Source organism: Vulpes lagopus, chromosome 10 (assembly GCF_018345385.1).
Source record: "Vulpes lagopus strain Blue_001 chromosome 10, ASM1834538v1, whole genome shotgun sequence".
NCBI classification, from domain to species: Eukaryota; Metazoa; Chordata; class Mammalia; order Carnivora; family Canidae; genus Vulpes; species Vulpes lagopus.
The window spans coordinates 81,899,165-81,917,954 of NC_054833.1; the positions used below are offsets into that span (position 1 = coordinate 81,899,165).

The window sequence follows — 18,790 nt, forward strand, 5'->3', positions numbered from 1 at the left end:
AAGGTATGATGAGCTTGGAGAGTCTTGAGGGGGGGTGACCCCAGTGATAAAACAGGACCCAGCAGAGTGAGCTCACATAAGTGTGAACTGACGAGTGTGCCATCCTCCTCTCTCTGCCTCTGTTGGCCATCTGTGTGGTGGATGAATGGGGAGGAACCCTTGGCAGCAGCTGCAAGCAGAGCCCACGGCCTTGCAGTCCCTGGCACATCCGGTGCTGGCCTGACAGGGGGCATTGCTCTGCAGTAGCACCTGCAGCATCATCACCCTGGAACAGTCCTGATCAAGCAGTGCGGCTTCTCCATCTGCTGCTGCCTCTAGTTCTACCTGGGGGGATGGGCATCCCATCAGGGCACCCTCGACGGCTGCTTGTTGTACCCCAGCCTGTGACTCAGCTCTGGGAGGTCCTGGGGTTGTGGGGTAGGACAGGGCTGGGCCAGTGCACGTAGGCAGGGCACAGACAGGGGGTGTCTGGGTACTTTGATGAATGCTGCAAGGAAGAAGGTGCTTTCACAAGGGTACATGCTCCCCAAGCCTGGGAATTTCTGTTCTCACTCCCATTGGATTAGGTTTCTAACCCATCCTTTGTCCCATGAATGAGAGAGATGCCAGCCCTGCCCTCAAGGAACTCCCAGACCCTTGCTAGAGGCATGACAAGAAGGCAGTGGGTGGGCAGCAAAAATCGTCTTAACCCATAAGCTCAGGGTGTGAGCAGGGAGGGGCCGAGGAGACCAGGGAAGGCTCCTCGGAGGAGGCAGTGCTTGAACACCATGAGTAGACGAGCAGACATCTGCAAGATGAGTGAAGGAGGGAAAAGCAGCACGGCCTCGTGCAACACAGAGGCTGGCCGGACAGGCCTAAGGGCCTTGTGGGGGAACGGGAAGAGCTGCTGTACCACACAATAACCCCGACCGGTGTGGCTTGAACGTCCCACCTCGGAACCAGAGGTTTCACGTGGTGATCCCAGCACGGGAGGAGCTGCTGCTCCTCTCCTTCAATGTCTACCCCTGTGGTGCGGGCCAGAGGAGGGCAGAGGGACCAGCTGGGTGCCAAGAGGCAGCCGGCTTCCCAGCTGTGACCCCTTTACCTCATTTGGGGTGAGCTTGGCACTAGGCCATCACAGGAGAGCAGAGGAGTAGCTTGTGGCCTATTTACTCCCCAAACAGGATTTCCTCCTGGTTTTGATGCCTGGAAAAGGCACATCCTCTGGGAACAGGAGGCGGGACGGTCTCTAAAACCCAGCTGCAGGCTGCCTGCATTGGATGAGCCCCAGCAGAGCATGGCCAGGCGTTGTGGCCACCTTCAAGGGAGAGACAGGGAGGGAGCTCACCCCAGACCAGTCGCTGTCCATCCTGAGTCCCCATCCTCACGTCTCTCCTAAGCTGGGGGATGGAGCTAATGGCTTAGGCAGAGGAGCTGGTTCCTCTGGTTTCCTCCTCCTTGAGGGTCACCTCCCCCTGCCCTAGGAAGGCAGTGGCCGTAGCAGAGCCACCTGGCTCGGCGTCAGATATGGCCTGAGTCCTGTCTTGGCCTGTGTCACAGCACCGGGACCACCACGCAAAGCCTCTGGCTCTCAGGCGGGAACGTTGAGGCCACACCGGTCAGGGTTATTGTGTGGTGCAGCAGCACCCTGCCCCATGTCAGATGGACAGAGCGGGTTCCCTCTCCCACCCCCTGCTGCACACCACGGGAACGCCGGCCTGGCTGGACCCGCCGGACAGGAGAAGCAGAAAGAACAGCCGATCACACGCACACACCAGGGAGGGTGCCACAGGGCGGCATTCGAGCCAGACTTTGAAGGCTAAAGGGGGTTGGATGGATGGTTATGAGACAAAGGACGTTCCTTGCTGAGTGACTTGCCAACAAAGGCTCTGGTGGCCCAGTGGGCTCACGCTGTTGCGAGGACGTGGGAGCAGCCTGAGGCGGAGGGAGGTGCGGGGGTGCGCAGGGCTTCAGGCAGAGCAACAACTGATTCTACGCCACAGAGCTCCTCAGGTGGTCTTGGGGACGGGGTGTGGGAGGAGTGAGAAGTCTGGGGATTCTGGGAAGAGAGGGGGGACCTCAGCCAAGGCTACGGGGCGGAGGCCGGGGCAGCCTGCGGCTATGGGAGGAGGCACCGTGCCTGTTGGCTCTGCCCACCCCCGCCCCGACCGGGGCCATCGCCATGTCTGCGCCTGCTGCCTGCCCACTGCCCAGCATGGGGCCTGGTGCATGGTGGGCACCAGACAAACGGCCAAATGATAAATCAGGCCCTGCGTCTACAAATTGGTTGTTATTCTGATGGCAGTCAGCACTGATGCCACACTCCAGATGGACAAAGCCCTTGGATAGTCAGGGCCCCCCAACCTTGGAGCCTTCACATCAGCCCTGAGTGGTGGTCACACCGTCATAAGTTCGTAGGCAAAGAAATGAGGTCAGGGGCACAAAGCCTCCCTAAAATCCAGCACATGCTTGTGCTGGCAGCAGCACATCATTTCCTTGTGCCACTGAGGATCCTTCCAGATCCAGAGATGGAAAGACTACTTGCTTCTCTAGCCCAGAGGCCCTTTCTAAGTCAGGGGAGTGTTTTTTTCTGGCCCCACCAGGGTTTCCCAGATGGAGCCTGGGTCCTGGTCACTTCACAGGGAGCTAAATTGGGGGGTTTACCTAGAGGCCTTGGGCAGGATGGGGGTGGGCAGGGGGCAGAGGATGCTGGGGCCATTTCTAGGCTGGTGGTGGGCTGTCCAGGGGCTGCAGAGCACCCCTCACTCACCTCTCCCACAGTTTGAAGGCTGCAGCAAGGCCTTTTCACGGCTGGAGAACCTCAAGATCCATCTGCGGAGCCACACGGGTGAGAAGCCATACCTGTGCCAGCACCCAGGCTGTCAGAAGGCCTTCAGCAACTCCAGCGACCGTGCCAAGCACCAGCGCACCCACCTTGACACGGTAAGCCCCAGGGCAGAGGCCGAGGGGCAGGGGGGAGGTGTGCACATTCCCTCACCTGTGGGATGCAGGGCCATGGCCAGGGTACACGCGGAAACCTGCTTTCGTCCTAAGCCCTGGACAGTCTGGGCAGGATGACTGTCTGCAGGGAGAGAGGAAAGCCCTTTCATTATAGAGTGTTTATCCTCTAGGTAGGAGCAGTTTTCCATCTCCCAGTTGTGACAAATGTATCTTGGCATTGCCAAATATCCTGAGGAAGAGGAAGTAAAGTCTCATGAGTCGAGAGCCACTACTTTAGCCTGTGGCTCCTGACCTGGGCACCAGTGTCAGGCACAGCCCTGTGGAGAGAGTGGGCTCGCCATCCTGCATCCTCTCCCCAGACCTGTCAGCCACCCCCAAGCAGGCTTGCACTGCCCTGCCCATCCCACACCTTCCGTGGAGACAGGCCGGAGCCTCTCTGGGGCTGCTCCTTACCCCTAAGCACAGTGGGTGAGGGGTTGAGGTGAGCAGGGCCTGAGACTGTAGATCTGGGCCCCAGATACCTATATGTCCACTCCCTTTCCCTTGTTTGGGCCAAACAGCATGATAACCTGCAGCTTTGTCACAATGTTGGTGCATACAGATCTCTGCGGTTGGCAGAGCACTTGCTAAAACATTGTCTCTCACGATCTCATGCTGACCCTGCCAGTCAGGGGGTCACTAATCTTTCTGACAGGTGAGCAAAGCAGGCCTCCAGGAGGTTCGGTGGCTTTCTTGGCTGGCAGAGCCAACTCGGAACTGGGCCTTGCATCTGCCTCAGAGGGCCGGTGTGGGGGTGTGCGGGCAGCCTGGGAGGACCCTAGCCCCCATGTATAGTAGGAGACGGTCTGCATCTGGGCTGCATGTCTGGGCCCCCGGCCTGTATTTCTGCTCTTTGGGCAGATGCTTGGGAAACTCTGCTGATGGGAGGCTGGGAGGCCTGAGTGGCCATCTGGCCCAACCTGTCTAGTAGACACACATGTGAGGAAACAGAGGCCCAAGAGAGCAACTCACTCCTCCAGCGTAGGTTGGAGGCCACAAAACAGCAGCCAGGGCTCGAGGCCCTCTGCTCCAAACCCTTTATTTAAACCGGAAAAAGCTGAGAACGCCAACACCCAGAATTTGGGGGCAGGGGGTGGCAGAAAACAGAGCGAAGCCACGTGTTGGGTGCCGATTAGGCCCTGGGCAGAGTGTTCTGTTCTATACGTGTCTTTCACAACCAGTATCACATACACTTTCCCCCAGTTTAATGCTGGTAACAACCCATGAGGTAAGAGCCACTATCCCCATCTTGCGAAGAAACTGAGACTCAGATTAAGTCACCGACTTATCGCACAGATGGTAAATGGCAGCATCCAGTGGCCCTTGCTGGAGAAGCTGGTGTATCAGCCCCCCTGGAGAGGTGGGCTGAGTACACGGGACAAGATAGGAAGGAAGAGCCCTGTCCCCAGCTGAACCCAACCCTTCTCTCCACCCCTCCCAGTCAGGCTTCATTGTCACAGGCTGTGTGGGGCCACGAAGTGAGGAGGCATTCTAACAAACCCCTGCCTTCATTACGTTCTCACAGGTCCAGCCCTTGGGGCCCTTGGCCCCCACCCAGGCTCTGAAATGTGCAGTTGGTGCTCACGCCCCCTGGTTATGTCTCCCAGAGACCACAGGGCAGCAGCAGTACCAGGCCGCTCTGCACACCCAACCCCCGGCCTGAGCAATGTCCCTCCAGGCCTCTCTGGGTCACCTACTCTGACTTACCCCCTTCCTCCCTCCCTCCTTGCCGCATTTTCTGGACCCAGCCCCAAAGCAACAGGCCTCTGGCCCCCACTTGCTGTGTGAACAGAGCTGAGAGGACCAGGTCAGGTCAGGCCCAGAATGAGCCCACGGGGTTATCTCAGGCCTTCATCTCCCCAAAGGTCCTGGTGAAGCCCTCTAGCTACAGCCACCCAGCCCAGCCCCTACTCCTGCCCATCCCCACATAAACAGCACTGGCGATCCTGCACAACTAGGTTGCTTTCCCAGCATTCACAGCCCAGAGGCCAGCAGGTCAGCCCTCGCAGGCTGCACCTTGTTTTCCAGGAGGGACCCAGTCATCTTCCCAGCTCCCATCTGGCACCAGAGAACGTGGGATTCTCCCCATGGAGCAGGAAAGTGGCAGAACAGAATAGCGAGAGCCAGCCAGGTTTTAAGTCTGGCTCTCCAGACTCAGTTTCCTCAAACACCCACATCAGGAGGAGACATGGGGGAAATCAACTGAAATAATGCGAGTATAGACCTAACATGCAGTCAGCATAGCAAATAGGAGTCCCTCCTTTCCCTCCTCTGACTCGCTGACTGAATGCTGGGCAAACTCTGCCAAGTCCCCAGGCACTCGGTGTAGGCTTTGAGTCCTGACGGCCACTGCCCGGGGGGCGAGCCCCTCTCCTTTCCCAGGACAAGGGGAGGCCTCCTTAGAGAGCCTCATGGACACGCTCTTACTGTGAGATCTTGGGCAAAGCGTCAGCCTCTGTTTCCTCGTCTGTGCTTCTCCCACAATAGGTATGGGAGTGAACTGAAGGGTACTGAGCATGGCCCTGCAGGGCCTTGGGGGCTGTTGCCCTCCATCCTCACCACACCAGCACCAGTGTCCTTGTTACTAACGAGGCTTCGGAGCCACAGCAGTGACTCCAGGCCTGGGGCTGGGCGTCATGCCGCTTGGGACAGCCACAGGGTCTCCTGAGGGCTCGCCGGGGAGCTGGGCTGGAGGAATGTTCTGCACACGTCAGGCCCTGGAAAAATAAACACGGAGATGGGCCTTGCGCCCTTTCCAGGCTAGTGCGCCTGCACACTCGAAGCTCTGTTTGTTTGCTTTTTGGCAAAAGCGTGTGGATTTGTATCAGCGTCCCTGAGGGATGGGGCCTGGGGCAGGACCGAGCCGGGCCCACAAGAGAGAACGTGTATGTGTATGTGTGTGCACGCGTCAGGGTGGGTGCGGGTCCCTAGGAGAAATGGGGCGGGGGGCGGTACATGTCTGTGTGTTGCGCAGCTGGGGAGGGGCAGGTCTGATGCAGGCCCTCCACCCTCCTGCCTGTACCTTCCTCTCGGCCAAGGCAGCCTCTCACTTCTCTGTCTCTTTCTTTTTGCTCTCCTCCGTTTCTTTAACCTGGCAACTGTCCGTGGCAGCTCCAAGGTATGGTCGTCTCTTTCTGCTTGCCCCTCCCCACAAGGTCCTTGGGTCTGTGGTTGGACTGGCCTGTCCTTGGACCAGCAGGGACAGGAGTTGCCGTGAAGTCAGGGGAGGTGGTGGTGGTTGGAGGGGTTCCGTATGAGTGTGTCTGACAGGGACATAGCCACCCCAGTACCTCATCAGGGAAGCACCACCTTCTCCAAACACCCTCCCATTCCCTGCAGCCACTGTAGAGGTCAGAGGGCCTGGAGAAGTCAGAGCCACTAGGTATATTTAAAACGGGAAGCCTTAGGGATAGATTATTTCAAGCCCCAGCAGCAGCTGAAACTCCAAGCAGGGTCCTGTGGGAGACCCTACACGAGAGCTCAGAATTCAGCTAGAGTCAATCCCTGGGACCTGAGACCAGTCAGAGGGACCATACACAACCCCCCCAACCCCACCTCGCCTCCAGCCCCCAAGGAAATGCTCCACCTGGTGGAGAAGGACATTGAAGGAACCCAGCAGTACAGGGTGCTCAGTGCTGCCTGCAGGAAGATGGAGGTAGGAAGGAGATTCCAGGAGGGCTGGGCAGGTGAGCGCACAGGGACAGGGGCAGGAAGACAGCTGGGAACTTTGGGGGCCGAGTCCCAGAGGGCCTTCACTGCCGGGAGGTGGGCTGTGTCAGAGGGCACAAGGGAGCCATGGAGGGGATTTCAAAGGTGAGAAAATGGCTGGGGCTGTGAGAAAGGCCCTCTGGCTGTGGTGGGAAGGGAGATTGGAGGGCAGTATGAGGCTCAGGCAGGAACAGCAGAGGTATGAATTGGTTCTAGGTGTGCAGTGGGAGCCCCCCCAAGAGCAAGATTCACAAAGGGCACAGACACACAGACACACACACACACACACACACACACACACACACACACACACACGCTGCCGCCTCTCCAGGCCTGTGTCTGAGATCCAGCTCCCTCCCTGCCTCCAATTTCTCATGAACCCAAAGCAGTCTGGCATCTCTGAACCTGCTGTAAGGTGTGGTTAGTCACTTGTAGCCTGGGCCTGCCATACTGCAGCTTGGCCCTGTGCTGTCCCCTCTCTTCCCCATCCCTGCTTTCCTCCTCCTTCCCCCCTCCTCCTAGGAGCCACTGTGCTCCTTGTCCACCCGGTGGGCTCAAAGGCTGTGCTTTTCCCAGAGCCAGTGTCAGAACTGGAAAAACCCTTAGAATTTTGTCGGCCCCATTTTACAAGGGAGAAAAGAGACTCAGAGACGGGAGGTGACTTTCCTGAGATCCCTGAGGTCCCGGCATGAGAGGAGAATGGAGACACAGTCTCTCCTTCACTGTGAGGCCCAGGGGCAGGGCCTACTGGGTCAGACCCCTCCAGGCTGGGGACACAGGGGGAGGGATCTGGTGTGAGCCTGCAGCCTGCCCCCTCCCTACTGCGGATCACACAGTGCATGACCTCGGGCCTCCCTCACCCCACCTCCATCCCTCTGATGTTCCAGAAGCCCTACGCCTGTCAGATCCCTGGCTGCTCCAAGCGCTACACGGACCCCAGCTCCCTCCGCAAGCATGTGAAGGCCCATTCAGCCAAAGAGCAGCAGGTGCGTAAGAAGGTAAGACAGTCCCCATTCCAGGCCCAGCCCATCCAGGCCTCCAGACACCTGTCCAGCAACAAACCAGGTCTCCGCATGCCTTGCATGCATCCACCCTTCTGCACACCTGAGGATGCTGCTGTCCATCATCCATGACCTGCCTCCCACCTGGCTGCCGAGTTCACTTCCTCACCTGCAGCCGGCCAGACATCTCTTCACCCCCAGACCATCCGCCAGCTTCTCTGTCACCCATCTGCCATCTCGCTGTGGCTCGCTCAGACCCAGTGTAGGCATCAAGGATAGAAAAATGGAAAACCATGTGCCCTCCTCCATTGGGGACCTGAAAGAGAGAGACACATAAAGAGATCATTCAGTAGAATATGATAAGTACAGCAAGAGTGGTGTGCAGAGGATAGTCAGGGGCGCAGAGGAGGGGGCCTTAGCCTCTCAGGGTGGGAGTGGGAGGGTCCACGGAAGAAATGACAGCTGTGACAGTGGAGCATGGTCATGTGTGCTCTGGAGCCAGCCTGCCTCTGGCCTCAGGCACGTCTCTCAGCGCCTTTGTTCTTCAAGTTCCTCAACTGTCACATGGGGGCAACAGAGGACTTACTTGAGAGCCTTGTCGCAAGGATTGCATGAGTAAATGTGCACTAAGGGTGTGGAACAGTACTTGGCCCAGAGTAAAAGCCCAGAGCAGAGATTGGCACATGCCGTCATCAAATCTTGAAGGGGTAAGCAGTGGGCAGGTGAAGATAGTAAGGAGAGGGTGTCCCAGGGAGTGACTGAAGCTGAAACAGTAGGCACCCTGCCTGTCCGAGGCCGAGCAGGCCTGCAAGGAGGAAAGGCAGCTTTCAGAGAGCAGACCTGACAGGCCCAGAACTCTACTTGAGGATGGTGGTGCCATTGGTGGGGGATGGGGTGGGGGATCTTAAGCAGAGAATGTCACTGTGAAGGATGGCTCTGGGGCCTTTGTGGGGAATGGGTTGGAGGGAATCCTGAGGCAGGGAGGCCGCTACTGGGGAGCAGGAGAGGCAATGGAGGCTGGTGAGGGCAAAGTGGGACCAGATGGGGAGAGAAGGGGGGTGGCGGAAGAGTAGCAGAGGTGGACTTCGGTGGGGGGACAGTGGTGGGCCCCTTGACCAGGACAGAGGGTCTAAGAAAGAAGCAGGCTAGGCTTGCAGGAGAAAGCAGTGATTTCTGTTTTGGACAAGGAGGGTGTGAGCCACAGAGAGACCCAGGGAGCCCACCTTTCGGCCCAACCCACATCTCCAGAAGAACACTGGGGTGAGCTCTTGAGTGCAAGGGAAGGCAGGGGTGGGGGTGAAGAGCAACACCAGAGACATCAGCCTGACAGCAGAGTTTGCTCTGCAATATTTATGGTACACCTACTGTTTTCCCAGCACTGTATTAAGAACTGTGGCTATGGCAGTGAATAAAGCAGAGAAAGGTCCAGAGGCTGGAGAAAGCGGCCTGCTTTAGTCCCGTGGGGTGGGGGTGTACTCGATGGGTCTGGGACCAGCAGGCCTCAGCTGGAAAGACACGGTTGGGGGACAGCCAAGCTGGAGGCTTCAGTCTTCATCCCACAAGCCCTAGGGAACCCCCCAGACGCAGCAAAGCAGAAAAGGGACATGGTCAAGGCATGTACCTGAGCTGGCCAGTGGAAATAGCACATCCAGCACACCAGTCCTCACTCTGACGGAGGGAGGAGCCTGGACCCGGTGCTGAGCCTGGTGCTTCGAGTGCTGTATCTCATTCAGTATTCGCTCTAGTGAAGAGCTGGGCAGTTTTTAATCCCTTATCTTAGAGATGTGGAAACTGAGGCTCAGAGAGTTAGCAGATCTGCACAGAGTCATGCAGCGCAGGAGTGACAGAGCTGGGGCCCACCCCAGACCTGCCTGTCCCCGGGGCCTGAGTGGGGATGGGGAATGGCCCAGGCTCCATGCCAAGGAGGCTTTTCTCCCGAGCAGACTGGTGCCCAAGGACCAGAATCCTGCCCTGGTTTCCCAGGCCCCATGCTTGGCTCGCACGGAGCCCCAGGGACCTGGGGCCGCAGATCTGCAAACTTCCCAACCATAAGCGTCCATTAGGAGCCATCGGGGATGATGTATCTTTCTGGGTAAAGCGACCCTTGTATTATGACAGCTCCTTGGCAGCCCTGCTGCGTTTCAGAGAGAATTAGAAATGCTTTTCTTCCTTAATTCTCCTCTCCTGCTGCTCCTAATCCGATCGACATTGCGGTCTGCGAGAACATGCCTTGGCCCTCTTTTGCCAGAAACTGAATTTACATGGAAAGCAGCTGCTGGGGAAGGGAGCTGAGGGCCCGTCGGGAGGCTGGCTATGCCGTCCTCAAGCCAGGGTGCTGGCCCTCTGGCCTGGGAGGCTGGGAAAAGCCTGGGGGCCAACTCTCAGCTGCTGTGTAATGTGGGACAAGGTTCTCACCTTCTCTGGGCTGGTTGAGTCCCAGGTCAAATGAGAGTCTGGACAAGTCAGTGTTCAGTGCTTTGATAGTCTGGCTTTGGGATTACCCTGGGAGAGGGGGCCCTCCCCCTCCAGGTGCACACCAGCCTCATTGCCCCATGTTGCAAGGACCTCAAGCAGCCCCTCCCTGTCCCTGTCTGGGGAGGTGAAGAATTTCTGGGGTACGGAGCTCATGTCTGCCTTTAGGATGGCTGAGGATTGTTGGCCAAGGATTTGCTGCCCTAGGCTTGCTCTCAGCCAGCAACCTCAAGTCCGTATATGGATCCAGGGTGCCCACTGTCACATGTGGGACTCAGCCAGCTGGGGTCAGCCAGCCCTTCACATGGTGCCTACAACAAGCTCATTCGTACCTGTCGTCTTATACCACACACAGCAGACTGGGCTGGAGGGCGAGTATGGTGGCTCCTTACAGGCAGAGGGCAGCACGAGAGGTTAGGTTATTTGTTCAGGGTCACACAGGGAGTAAGAAGTGGGTTGGAATCTGAACCCAGATCTTCAGTCACTAGCCCTAGGCTATTTCCAGTGTGCCTTGTGCCAGGAAGAATGAAGGATGGAGGGAAGGCAAGAGGAAGGAAGGACACTTGCTGTGCACACAGTGTATTTTACTCCACGCATGAGTTCACCATGGTGGCCACGAGACAGCTCCTTATGGAAGGCCCCAGCTGCTGCACTTGATACCCATCTGGGCCCGTGTGTGAGGCCGTGCCTCCTGTAGGCTACTCCCAGCCAAGAACGGAGTGTGGCAGGCCCTGCAGGGATACTGAGGCAAGACACCTGCCTGGGAGACACGGAGTCCCCTGACTTCACCACACCTCGGCTCCCCAAGGACTCCTAATCTAGGACGCTTCCACCAACCTCCTTCCCTTGGAGTAGGACTTGGGGCTCGGCCAATGGCTCCCCCAGCCTGCCCCGCTCTCCGGTTTCCTCTCAGGCAGGCACTTCCCCTGATAAAATCTCTGCCTCTTCACTCTTGCCTTGGCATCTCCTTCTCAGCCCTGAACGAACCCAACATACACAGTTAGCTCCATTCTGCAGGTGAGGAGGCTGAGGTGTGGTGAGGTGAAGGGCCCTACTCTGGAGCCTCCGTCCTTCCTGTCCTGCCCCTACGTGGAGGGTGGCCCATGGACAGGTGGTCTCACTCTAACACCGTCTCTCCATCTGCTTGCTCCTCAGCTGCACACAGGCCCCGATCCTGAGGCCGATGTCCTGACTGAGTGCTTGGCCCTACAGCAGCTCCACGGGTCCACACAGCTGGCGGCCAGCGACAGGAAGGGGGGCCGCACCCTGGGCCAGGAGCTGCTCCCAGGTATGTGTGCAGAGAGGCAGGGCCTGGTGCACGGCCCTGCAGGAGACCACCAGGCTCTGTAGGCTCAGGGGCTGCGGGGGCACCGGCTCCTCTGGCATACGTTCCCTCAAGCTCCTCTGTGGCTCTATGGCCCATGGGAGGAAGCCCGGGGTCCCTTTAGCCTGGCCTTCGAGGCCTCAGGGGCCAGGGCATCCCTGGTGGCTGCCCACCCCAACCTTGGCACATCATACACAGTTCCTGAATGCCTTGTCTCCAAGCCTCTTATATTTGCCTTGCTGGCCTCCTGACCCCAGCCCTTCCCTGAAGTAGCCCCTGCACTTCAACCTGACGTCCCACGTGCTCCCCCATCAGGGCTCCCCGCACCACCACACTTACTTCAGGGGAGAAAACCGGGCTCAGGCTCCTAGAGGGTGGACCACTGGGCCATAATCACTTCCGTCTTACTAAATAAACTCTACGGCTCAGAGATGGAGCCTGGTGACCCCTGGGACCCTGCAGGCCCATCTAGCCAGACACTCAGAGCCTCTGGCCCCACTGAAGTAGCCTGTCTGTCCTCCCAGCAGCTGCTGCACAGGTCTCGGGCCCCAGCAGGATCCTCGCTGCGTGGCTGGCGGGCGGGGTGGCCTGCGGATGGATGCCAGCTGACAGGACTGCTGCTCTGCTGTCCCTGCCCCCCAAAGAAACCACAGTATCAGAGCAGAGAGCTCCTCCCACCCTCTGGGAGTTCTTGAATTACTCTAGCCATTTGAAACATTTTTTATTTTCTAATTTTTACTGCTCTTCCCTCAGCGTTGAAGTAGCAGCAAACTTAAAACAATGCCAAAGCACTTACCAAACAACCTCAGGAAGAGAAGGTGTTGATGCTTTCTCTGCATTGCCCTTCACAGGGGTCTGTACTCACACAGGTCCCCAATGGCAAGGACACCCCGGGAGGATGGGCCTGTGGAAAAGGGATCACACCCTCTCCCGTGGGCTGCTTCCCATGAGGTCAGAGCTGCTAAAACAGCCAGTGAGGGGAGACCCCAGGGATAAGGGGATGTGTTGAGGATTCTGCGGCTCAGCAAGAAAAAGGCTGTGCCCACTGTGCAGTGGCTGCCCTTGGGGCACAGGTCCTATAGGCCCATCGTCTTGACCCTGGGGGTACTTAAGATGGGGCAGGAGAAGGACTGACCTAAGGTCATATGGAGAAGTTAGCAGCAGATCCCGGCTGAAAGTCCCAGAGACCAGGCCGGGGCCTACCCCAGGGAGCAGTGCCGGGCCAGCAAGAGACATGTCTTGAGCACCGGCATGGGCTGGCCACTGAATCAATGTCCTGTCATTCAGTCCCCTTGAGCCCATATGCTGCAGATGAGAAGCAAAGTCACTGAAGCAGCATCGTGGTTGGGAGGAGCCCGCCTGCCTGGGCTGCTCAGACAGCGAGCGAGAGCAGTCTTCCCTGCCTCGAGCCTCGGTTTTTCCCCCAGACCTGCTGTGACAACAAATGTGATCGCTTATATAAACCTAGTGTGACAGATAATTTTATCATTATTATCGTTGTTGTTGTTGTTCATAGTGACTGAGAAGAGTAACTGTTTCCTCACCTGTCTCGTGATAATGCACGGCCCCCTCTTACTGAGTATGTGCCAGGAGCTGTTCTGGGGACAGTACGTGTAGGTTAACCAAGTCCTCACGTCATCCTCATAAAGTACATGCTCCTGTGCGCTTTCTTTTCCAGATGAGGAGACTGAATCCTGGAGAGGTGAAATACTTTTTTGCTGAGGTTCCATAGACAGTAAATGACAGAGGCCGGACTTGAACTTGGGCCGTGTGGCCGCAGGCCGTGCCCTTAAACAGCCTGCTGTCTTCCTGCTGTTGATGCCACACCTTGCTGTGGGGCACCTGCTGTGTACCAGACCGTGTGCTGGTCCCTGTCCTTGGGCTGCTTCCAGCACAGGCCAGCCTGGGAGTCCTGGATCCCTCTGGGCTTCCGCCACTAGGTTCTTCTGTAGGCCACACAGCAAGTGCTTGAGGCACATTTGGAAATAGATGTTAGGGCCAGAGGTTCAGCACTCATGGCTGATGATTGATGACACTGATTTACAGCCTCAAATGGTGCATTTTGGGGAGAGGCCAGCGGGCTCCCTGGTGTTCCCATCCCACTACCCCTCATGATGCGGTGACTCCCTCATTGCCATCCGCTCTCCGTCCGCATGCTCCGCATGTCTGCTTCACATACTCAGTGGCCCACCGTGTGTCTGGCGTGGGGTGGACAGGGCAGGGCAAAGGGCAAGGGGAAATGGGACAAATTCAAGGAGTGTTAGGACAGAGGAGTCTGGAATAGAGACATGAGGGCAAGGGAGAGCTGCATCGTGACACTGAATTTTCACTAACAGCAGGAAACTCCCAAGAGCTTGTCTCTCATCAGCTAGCTCCAGCTCTCTTCATAGGAAGCCCTCGGAAGTTATCCAGCAGGCTCCTTTAGCAGACCTGGGTAACATGATGGGCAGTGAAGACGTGAGAAGCACGAGGTCAGCGTGGCTGAGGGAGAGAGAGCAGGATTTATCAGGATTCTAGGCCTTTCTGGCTGTCAGGCCCCCAAATTGGTTCAAGATGGCAGGTAAAGAGGTGCTCAGGAGAGTGGTGAATGGAGCAAGCCATGAGCCCCCACCAAGCCAGGCTGTGTCCTCAGACATCCCATCTGGTGCCTTCCTGACCAAGCTGGGGAGTGGGGTGTGGTGAGGGAGGTGGCGGGTGGATGGGGGTGGGGGCTACCCGTGGGAGCAGAAGTCCCCAAGGTGGGACAGGGTAAGGATGGGGCTGAGAAGCAGAAGGCCCCCAAGAGCCCCTTTGGAGCCCTGGGGTCTCACAGTCAGCCCATGGGAAAGCCTGGGCCATAGGCCCCTGCGTGGACATGTAGGGCAGCCTGAGCTGCAGCCCCCGCTATTTCCCAGGCCTGGCTCTACGTGGACTTCATTTTGGTATCACTTGGGAGGCACGATTAGCTGCAGTTGAGGCTTTGAGCTGGCCATCCATCCCTGCCTGGCCCTGCTCCATTCCTGGTAGCAGCTTCCTGAATTGCAGGACTGGACGGACTGGGATGGGCTAGCCTTGGAACCCCAGCCACCAGAGAATGTAAAAGTTCCTTCTTTACTCCATCCATGAAGAGAGTATGTGGTGTGCTCACATGGTCCTCGTGATACAGAGCATTGGGTCTGGATCCACGATGACGGGAGTGCTGTTCAAAGTGTAACAGCTGACCCAGGTGAGCTCTGACCAACCAGTGTGAACACTGCCTCAGTGGAGCACTGGGGTGGCCCTCAGGCCTGCAGAATCTTCCCAGGGTATCAACTCAATGAGTTAATTTTGAGGAAAATCCTGTCAACTTCTATTAAAATTCAAATAAATGTGGCCAGATTTAAAAAGGGAAACAAAATTGGTCCCATGTTTTTTTTTCAGATAAACTAGAGAGGAACTTGCAATACCTGCTGTGTCCATCTGAGGCTGGAGTCCCAGAATAGGGATCAATTCTCTCATCTAATTGGGGTTCCTAGGCACAGGCATTTGGGAAGCACTGGCCTCAGACCCTCAGTTAGGCCCAGGGAGCAACACCTGACTATGACCTAATGTCCCCCATTTGATTCATCTCCCACCTACCTTAACAAGGGTAAGACCCTGGGGAGTCAAAGGTGATACAAGGTGGCACCACCCTGCAGGGGTCTCCTAGAGATTTAGAATTGTAGATTAGAGTATGGCTGCCCCCTCTCCTCAATCAGGACCCTTGTGTAGTGTACAGCCTGTACAACCATCTGCGGCATCCCTTCTCATAGGTCTCCTAGGCCAGCCTGCCATCCAGCTAGCACAATCACTCTCTTTGGAACCCCTCACAGTGGACATCCAGGCTGTGTTTGCACACCTCTGGAGATGAGTAGCTCATTTCCTGCAAAGGCAGGACCTTACAGCAGCTCTCCTATGAGAAGTAGGCCGAGCCCTCAGTTTCTCTCAAGCTGCTCTCCATTCCAGGATCCCTGTCTGCTTCTGAGGCTGCACAAAACAAGCCTCTTCTTTCCCAGAGCAGTCCCAGAGACGTGAGGCCGCACACTCCATACAACCCCCCATCCCCAAACGTGCATGCATGCCCATGCGTGATCATGTGCATACATGTGCACACACATGCAGCCTGAGCATGAATGCTTCTGACAACCCCTGGTCAGTTCACCTCTGCTTCCAGGATAGGCCTCAGCCCTACACACAGCCCTGCAGCTGGGGCATAAACAGAGGGAGCATCTCCCTATTTGGGCTGCCGACCTTCTGTTAGTAGGACCTTGCTGGTTCCCCTTTGAGTCTTCTCTGTCCGTCAGCAGGCACACACTCCTGGGTTGCTCACAGCCACCTCTGGGGAGTGGCCGAAGCCCAGGGATACTCGTTTGCTTTCCTGCAGGTGTGTATCCTGGCTCCATCACCTCCCACAACGGGCTCGCATCAGGCATCCTGCCCCCCATGCACGATGTCCCTTCCAGGCACCACGCGCTGGATGCCACCACCAGTTCCCACCTCCATCTGTCCCCTCTACCCACGGCCGAGAGCACCAGGGATGGGTACGTACAACAAGCCAGTCCTCTGGGACAGTAAGCAGGCACCTGGATGGGAGGCAGATGAGGGCAGGCATCCTGCACACACTATGATTGTTACTGATAATGAGAACAATGAGCATTTATGCAGCGCTTACTGTGTACTGCACTCTGTACCAAACACCTTCTGTGCATAGTTTCACTGGCACCTCACAGCCACCCATCAGGTCGATGGTATTGGCACCTGGACTTCTGGATGCTTCACCTCCTACCTTCCTCCTGCCCCGTGAGGGCACCCAGGGAAGGCACTGTGCTGCCCACCCTCACCCCCCAACCCCCATTTTCTGGACTCCTATACTAGGCCTCCTTGGCAGCCTCACTCTGGGTTCTCTTAGGCCCATGCCATGTGTTTGGTGAGCAGACGGCCTGCTGCCCACTCCAGAGGTGTTCATCTGGCCCTCACCCCTGCTTCTGGCCATTGCAGCTGGGGTCGCTGCCCCGACTACTGGGGCTGTCCAGGGGCTGGTACTGCAGCATCACTGCAAGGAGGAGCGGCCTCTTCCTGTATTCAATGTGGTTCCCATTGTGGCCACTTAATTTGCTGGAAATGGTAAATGTGCTAATTGCTGGCCCCTGGTGTGGCCAAAATCTGTTTTCCTTGCAGATGGGCAGAGGAAGGTCACATGGCCCCACCGCCTGCCCTCCCTGCCACTTTCACTTACCGCTAGCAGGACTTGATCAGACTTGTCCCCCGAGGCCTGGCCTAAGGACCTTCCTCCTCCCCTGCCCTTCCTCCCCACGCCCCATGGCCTTAGCATTGGCCTGCCTGTGCCTGGGGCCAGCCTGGCTTCATCACCAGATTTGTTATTCAGGGCTCCTAACTCGGCTCCTTCTGCTACTCACTCAGCCGTTCACTCAGCACCCAGTTCTCAAGCCCCTGGTGTGGGCAGGCCCTGGGCCCAGAGCTGGAGCCACCAGTGACCCCAGCCCTCGAGAAGCTCGCCATGAGGAGGGGAGATAGACCCACAGGGACTGACCATGCGGGCCGGGTGCTCTGAGGGAAGGAGCCGGAGGGGCTGTGGAAACCCAGAGGAGAACCCAGTGCAGTGGAAGACAGTGTCAGGGAAGGCTTCCTGGAGGTGGTGCTAGGCCAGGCCTCCAAAGTGAGATAGCAGTTGACTGAGTGGAGAGATTGGGAGAAGGAGCAGTGAGAGTGTAGACGTGGTGAGAGCTTGGTGGTTCTGGGAAACAGGCCCCTTCGTGTGGGGTGACGAGCTCAGGAGGGAGGTCACCAGGGCCAGATCACATGGCCTGTGGTGGGACTGTATCCGAAGGGTGCTGAGCAGCGATGTGGTCAGTGTGGGAAGGACAGTGTGGCTGTGGCGTGGGGCTGGTGGCCAGGGACAGCATCGCATGTGGGTGGATGGCGGCCTGAGCCAGGGCTGGTGGGTGGGGAGGAGGACCACCAGGAGGCGTTAGTGCCATGGCATTAGCAGGCCTCAGGGAAACTCTCCGGGGTGGGGAGAGGAGGAGGCCCTGCGTAGGCAGAAGTGTCGTTCATGGAGCAGAGAAAGACTGCGGTGAGTGGGTGGAGAGCCACGAAGAGGCAGCCTGGGGGGCTGCAAAAGGCGACCAGAGAACCAGGCCTCCTTACCCTCAGTTTCCTCCTCTGTAGATTGGGTATTAAAGTATCCTCCTCTAGGATGGTGATGAGAAGCAGCCATGCCTGGCATTGTACGTGTCACCTGGTGCAGGTTCCATAGACACTAAGTCCCTGGACCCCTTCCACCCCCAACCCCCACCCGCCAGCTCAGGCCACCTGTTCACCCACCAGCCAGCCCAAAAATATCTCCAAGCAAACTAAAATAAACCACAGAGACCTTTCCCCGCTCAGGCCTGTGCACTCTGCTCCGCCTCATTCATCACCTGCCTGCCGCCTGCATAAGTGCCCGTCAAGAATTCCTGCAGCGAGAGGCAGAGTGATGACAAGACCAGGATGGCCCAGCCTGCCGTCCACCCGCCCGTGCCTGGGAGTGAGGGCTCGAGTCACCCCCACCGGCCAGGCGCCCGGGCTCCTTCGGCGGGGCTGAGGGAGAGGAGGGCCCTCCAGCCTGACACCAGGCCTGGGCCCAGCTTGAATGGGTTTCTTTTTTCAGCCCCTGAGAAGAGGAGCAAGTTGGAGGGAAAGGCCTTCAGCCTCCCCTTCCTGCCAAAGTCAACAGGGAAGGCCACTCGCGGCTCCCCGGTGGTTTGCTGGGACGTTTAAATAGCTTGACAGAATTATCTGATTCACTCGAAAATATGCTAAGAGGGCCTGACTTCATGACCAAATTTATTTACCCTGGCTCAGAGAAGACGCCGAAAAGGGCGTTTTTTTTTCCCCCAGCCCCATACGAGGTCTGAAGCTCTCAGTCTGCCAAGCCAGTGAGGTTTTATATTAATTTTTATAGGTTCCAATTGAAGCAAAAATATTTGATTTAGGAATCATTTGCATGACTCAGAAGAGGAGCTCCAGATGATCTTTTTTCCTTTTAAAAGAGTTCAGGTAGAGCGGCGTAACCTCAGCCTCATGTCTGCTGCAGAGAGAGTCGTGTTCTGTTTAATTTCACTGGCTGTGAAGGTGGCAAATGTGAATTTATGGCAGGTTTGAGACAGGAAAAACAAACGTTGAGAATGCATGTCTCTCCCCCCCACACACACACCCCTTAGATCTGGTTCTCCTTAATTCTGCAATGCTGTTAATCTCTGGGTTTTGTAGCTGAGCGATTAAGAAACCCATTTGTTAGTATTTATCA

At 57.2% G+C, this 18,790-nt stretch overlaps 1 protein-coding gene across 1 annotated transcript in view; it reads left to right on the forward strand.

The window, feature by feature from the left end:
* GLIS1 (GLIS family zinc finger 1) overlaps window positions 1-18,790 on the forward strand; it is a 231,347-nt gene that overhangs the window by 207,273 nt on the left and 5,284 nt on the right. The window contains 4 exon segments of the mRNA XM_041770943.1: window positions 2,761-2,922; window positions 7,575-7,685; window positions 11,316-11,448; window positions 15,866-16,022. Coding sequence (XP_041626877.1) covers window positions 2,761-2,922; window positions 7,575-7,685; window positions 11,316-11,448; window positions 15,866-16,022 — 563 coding nt within the window.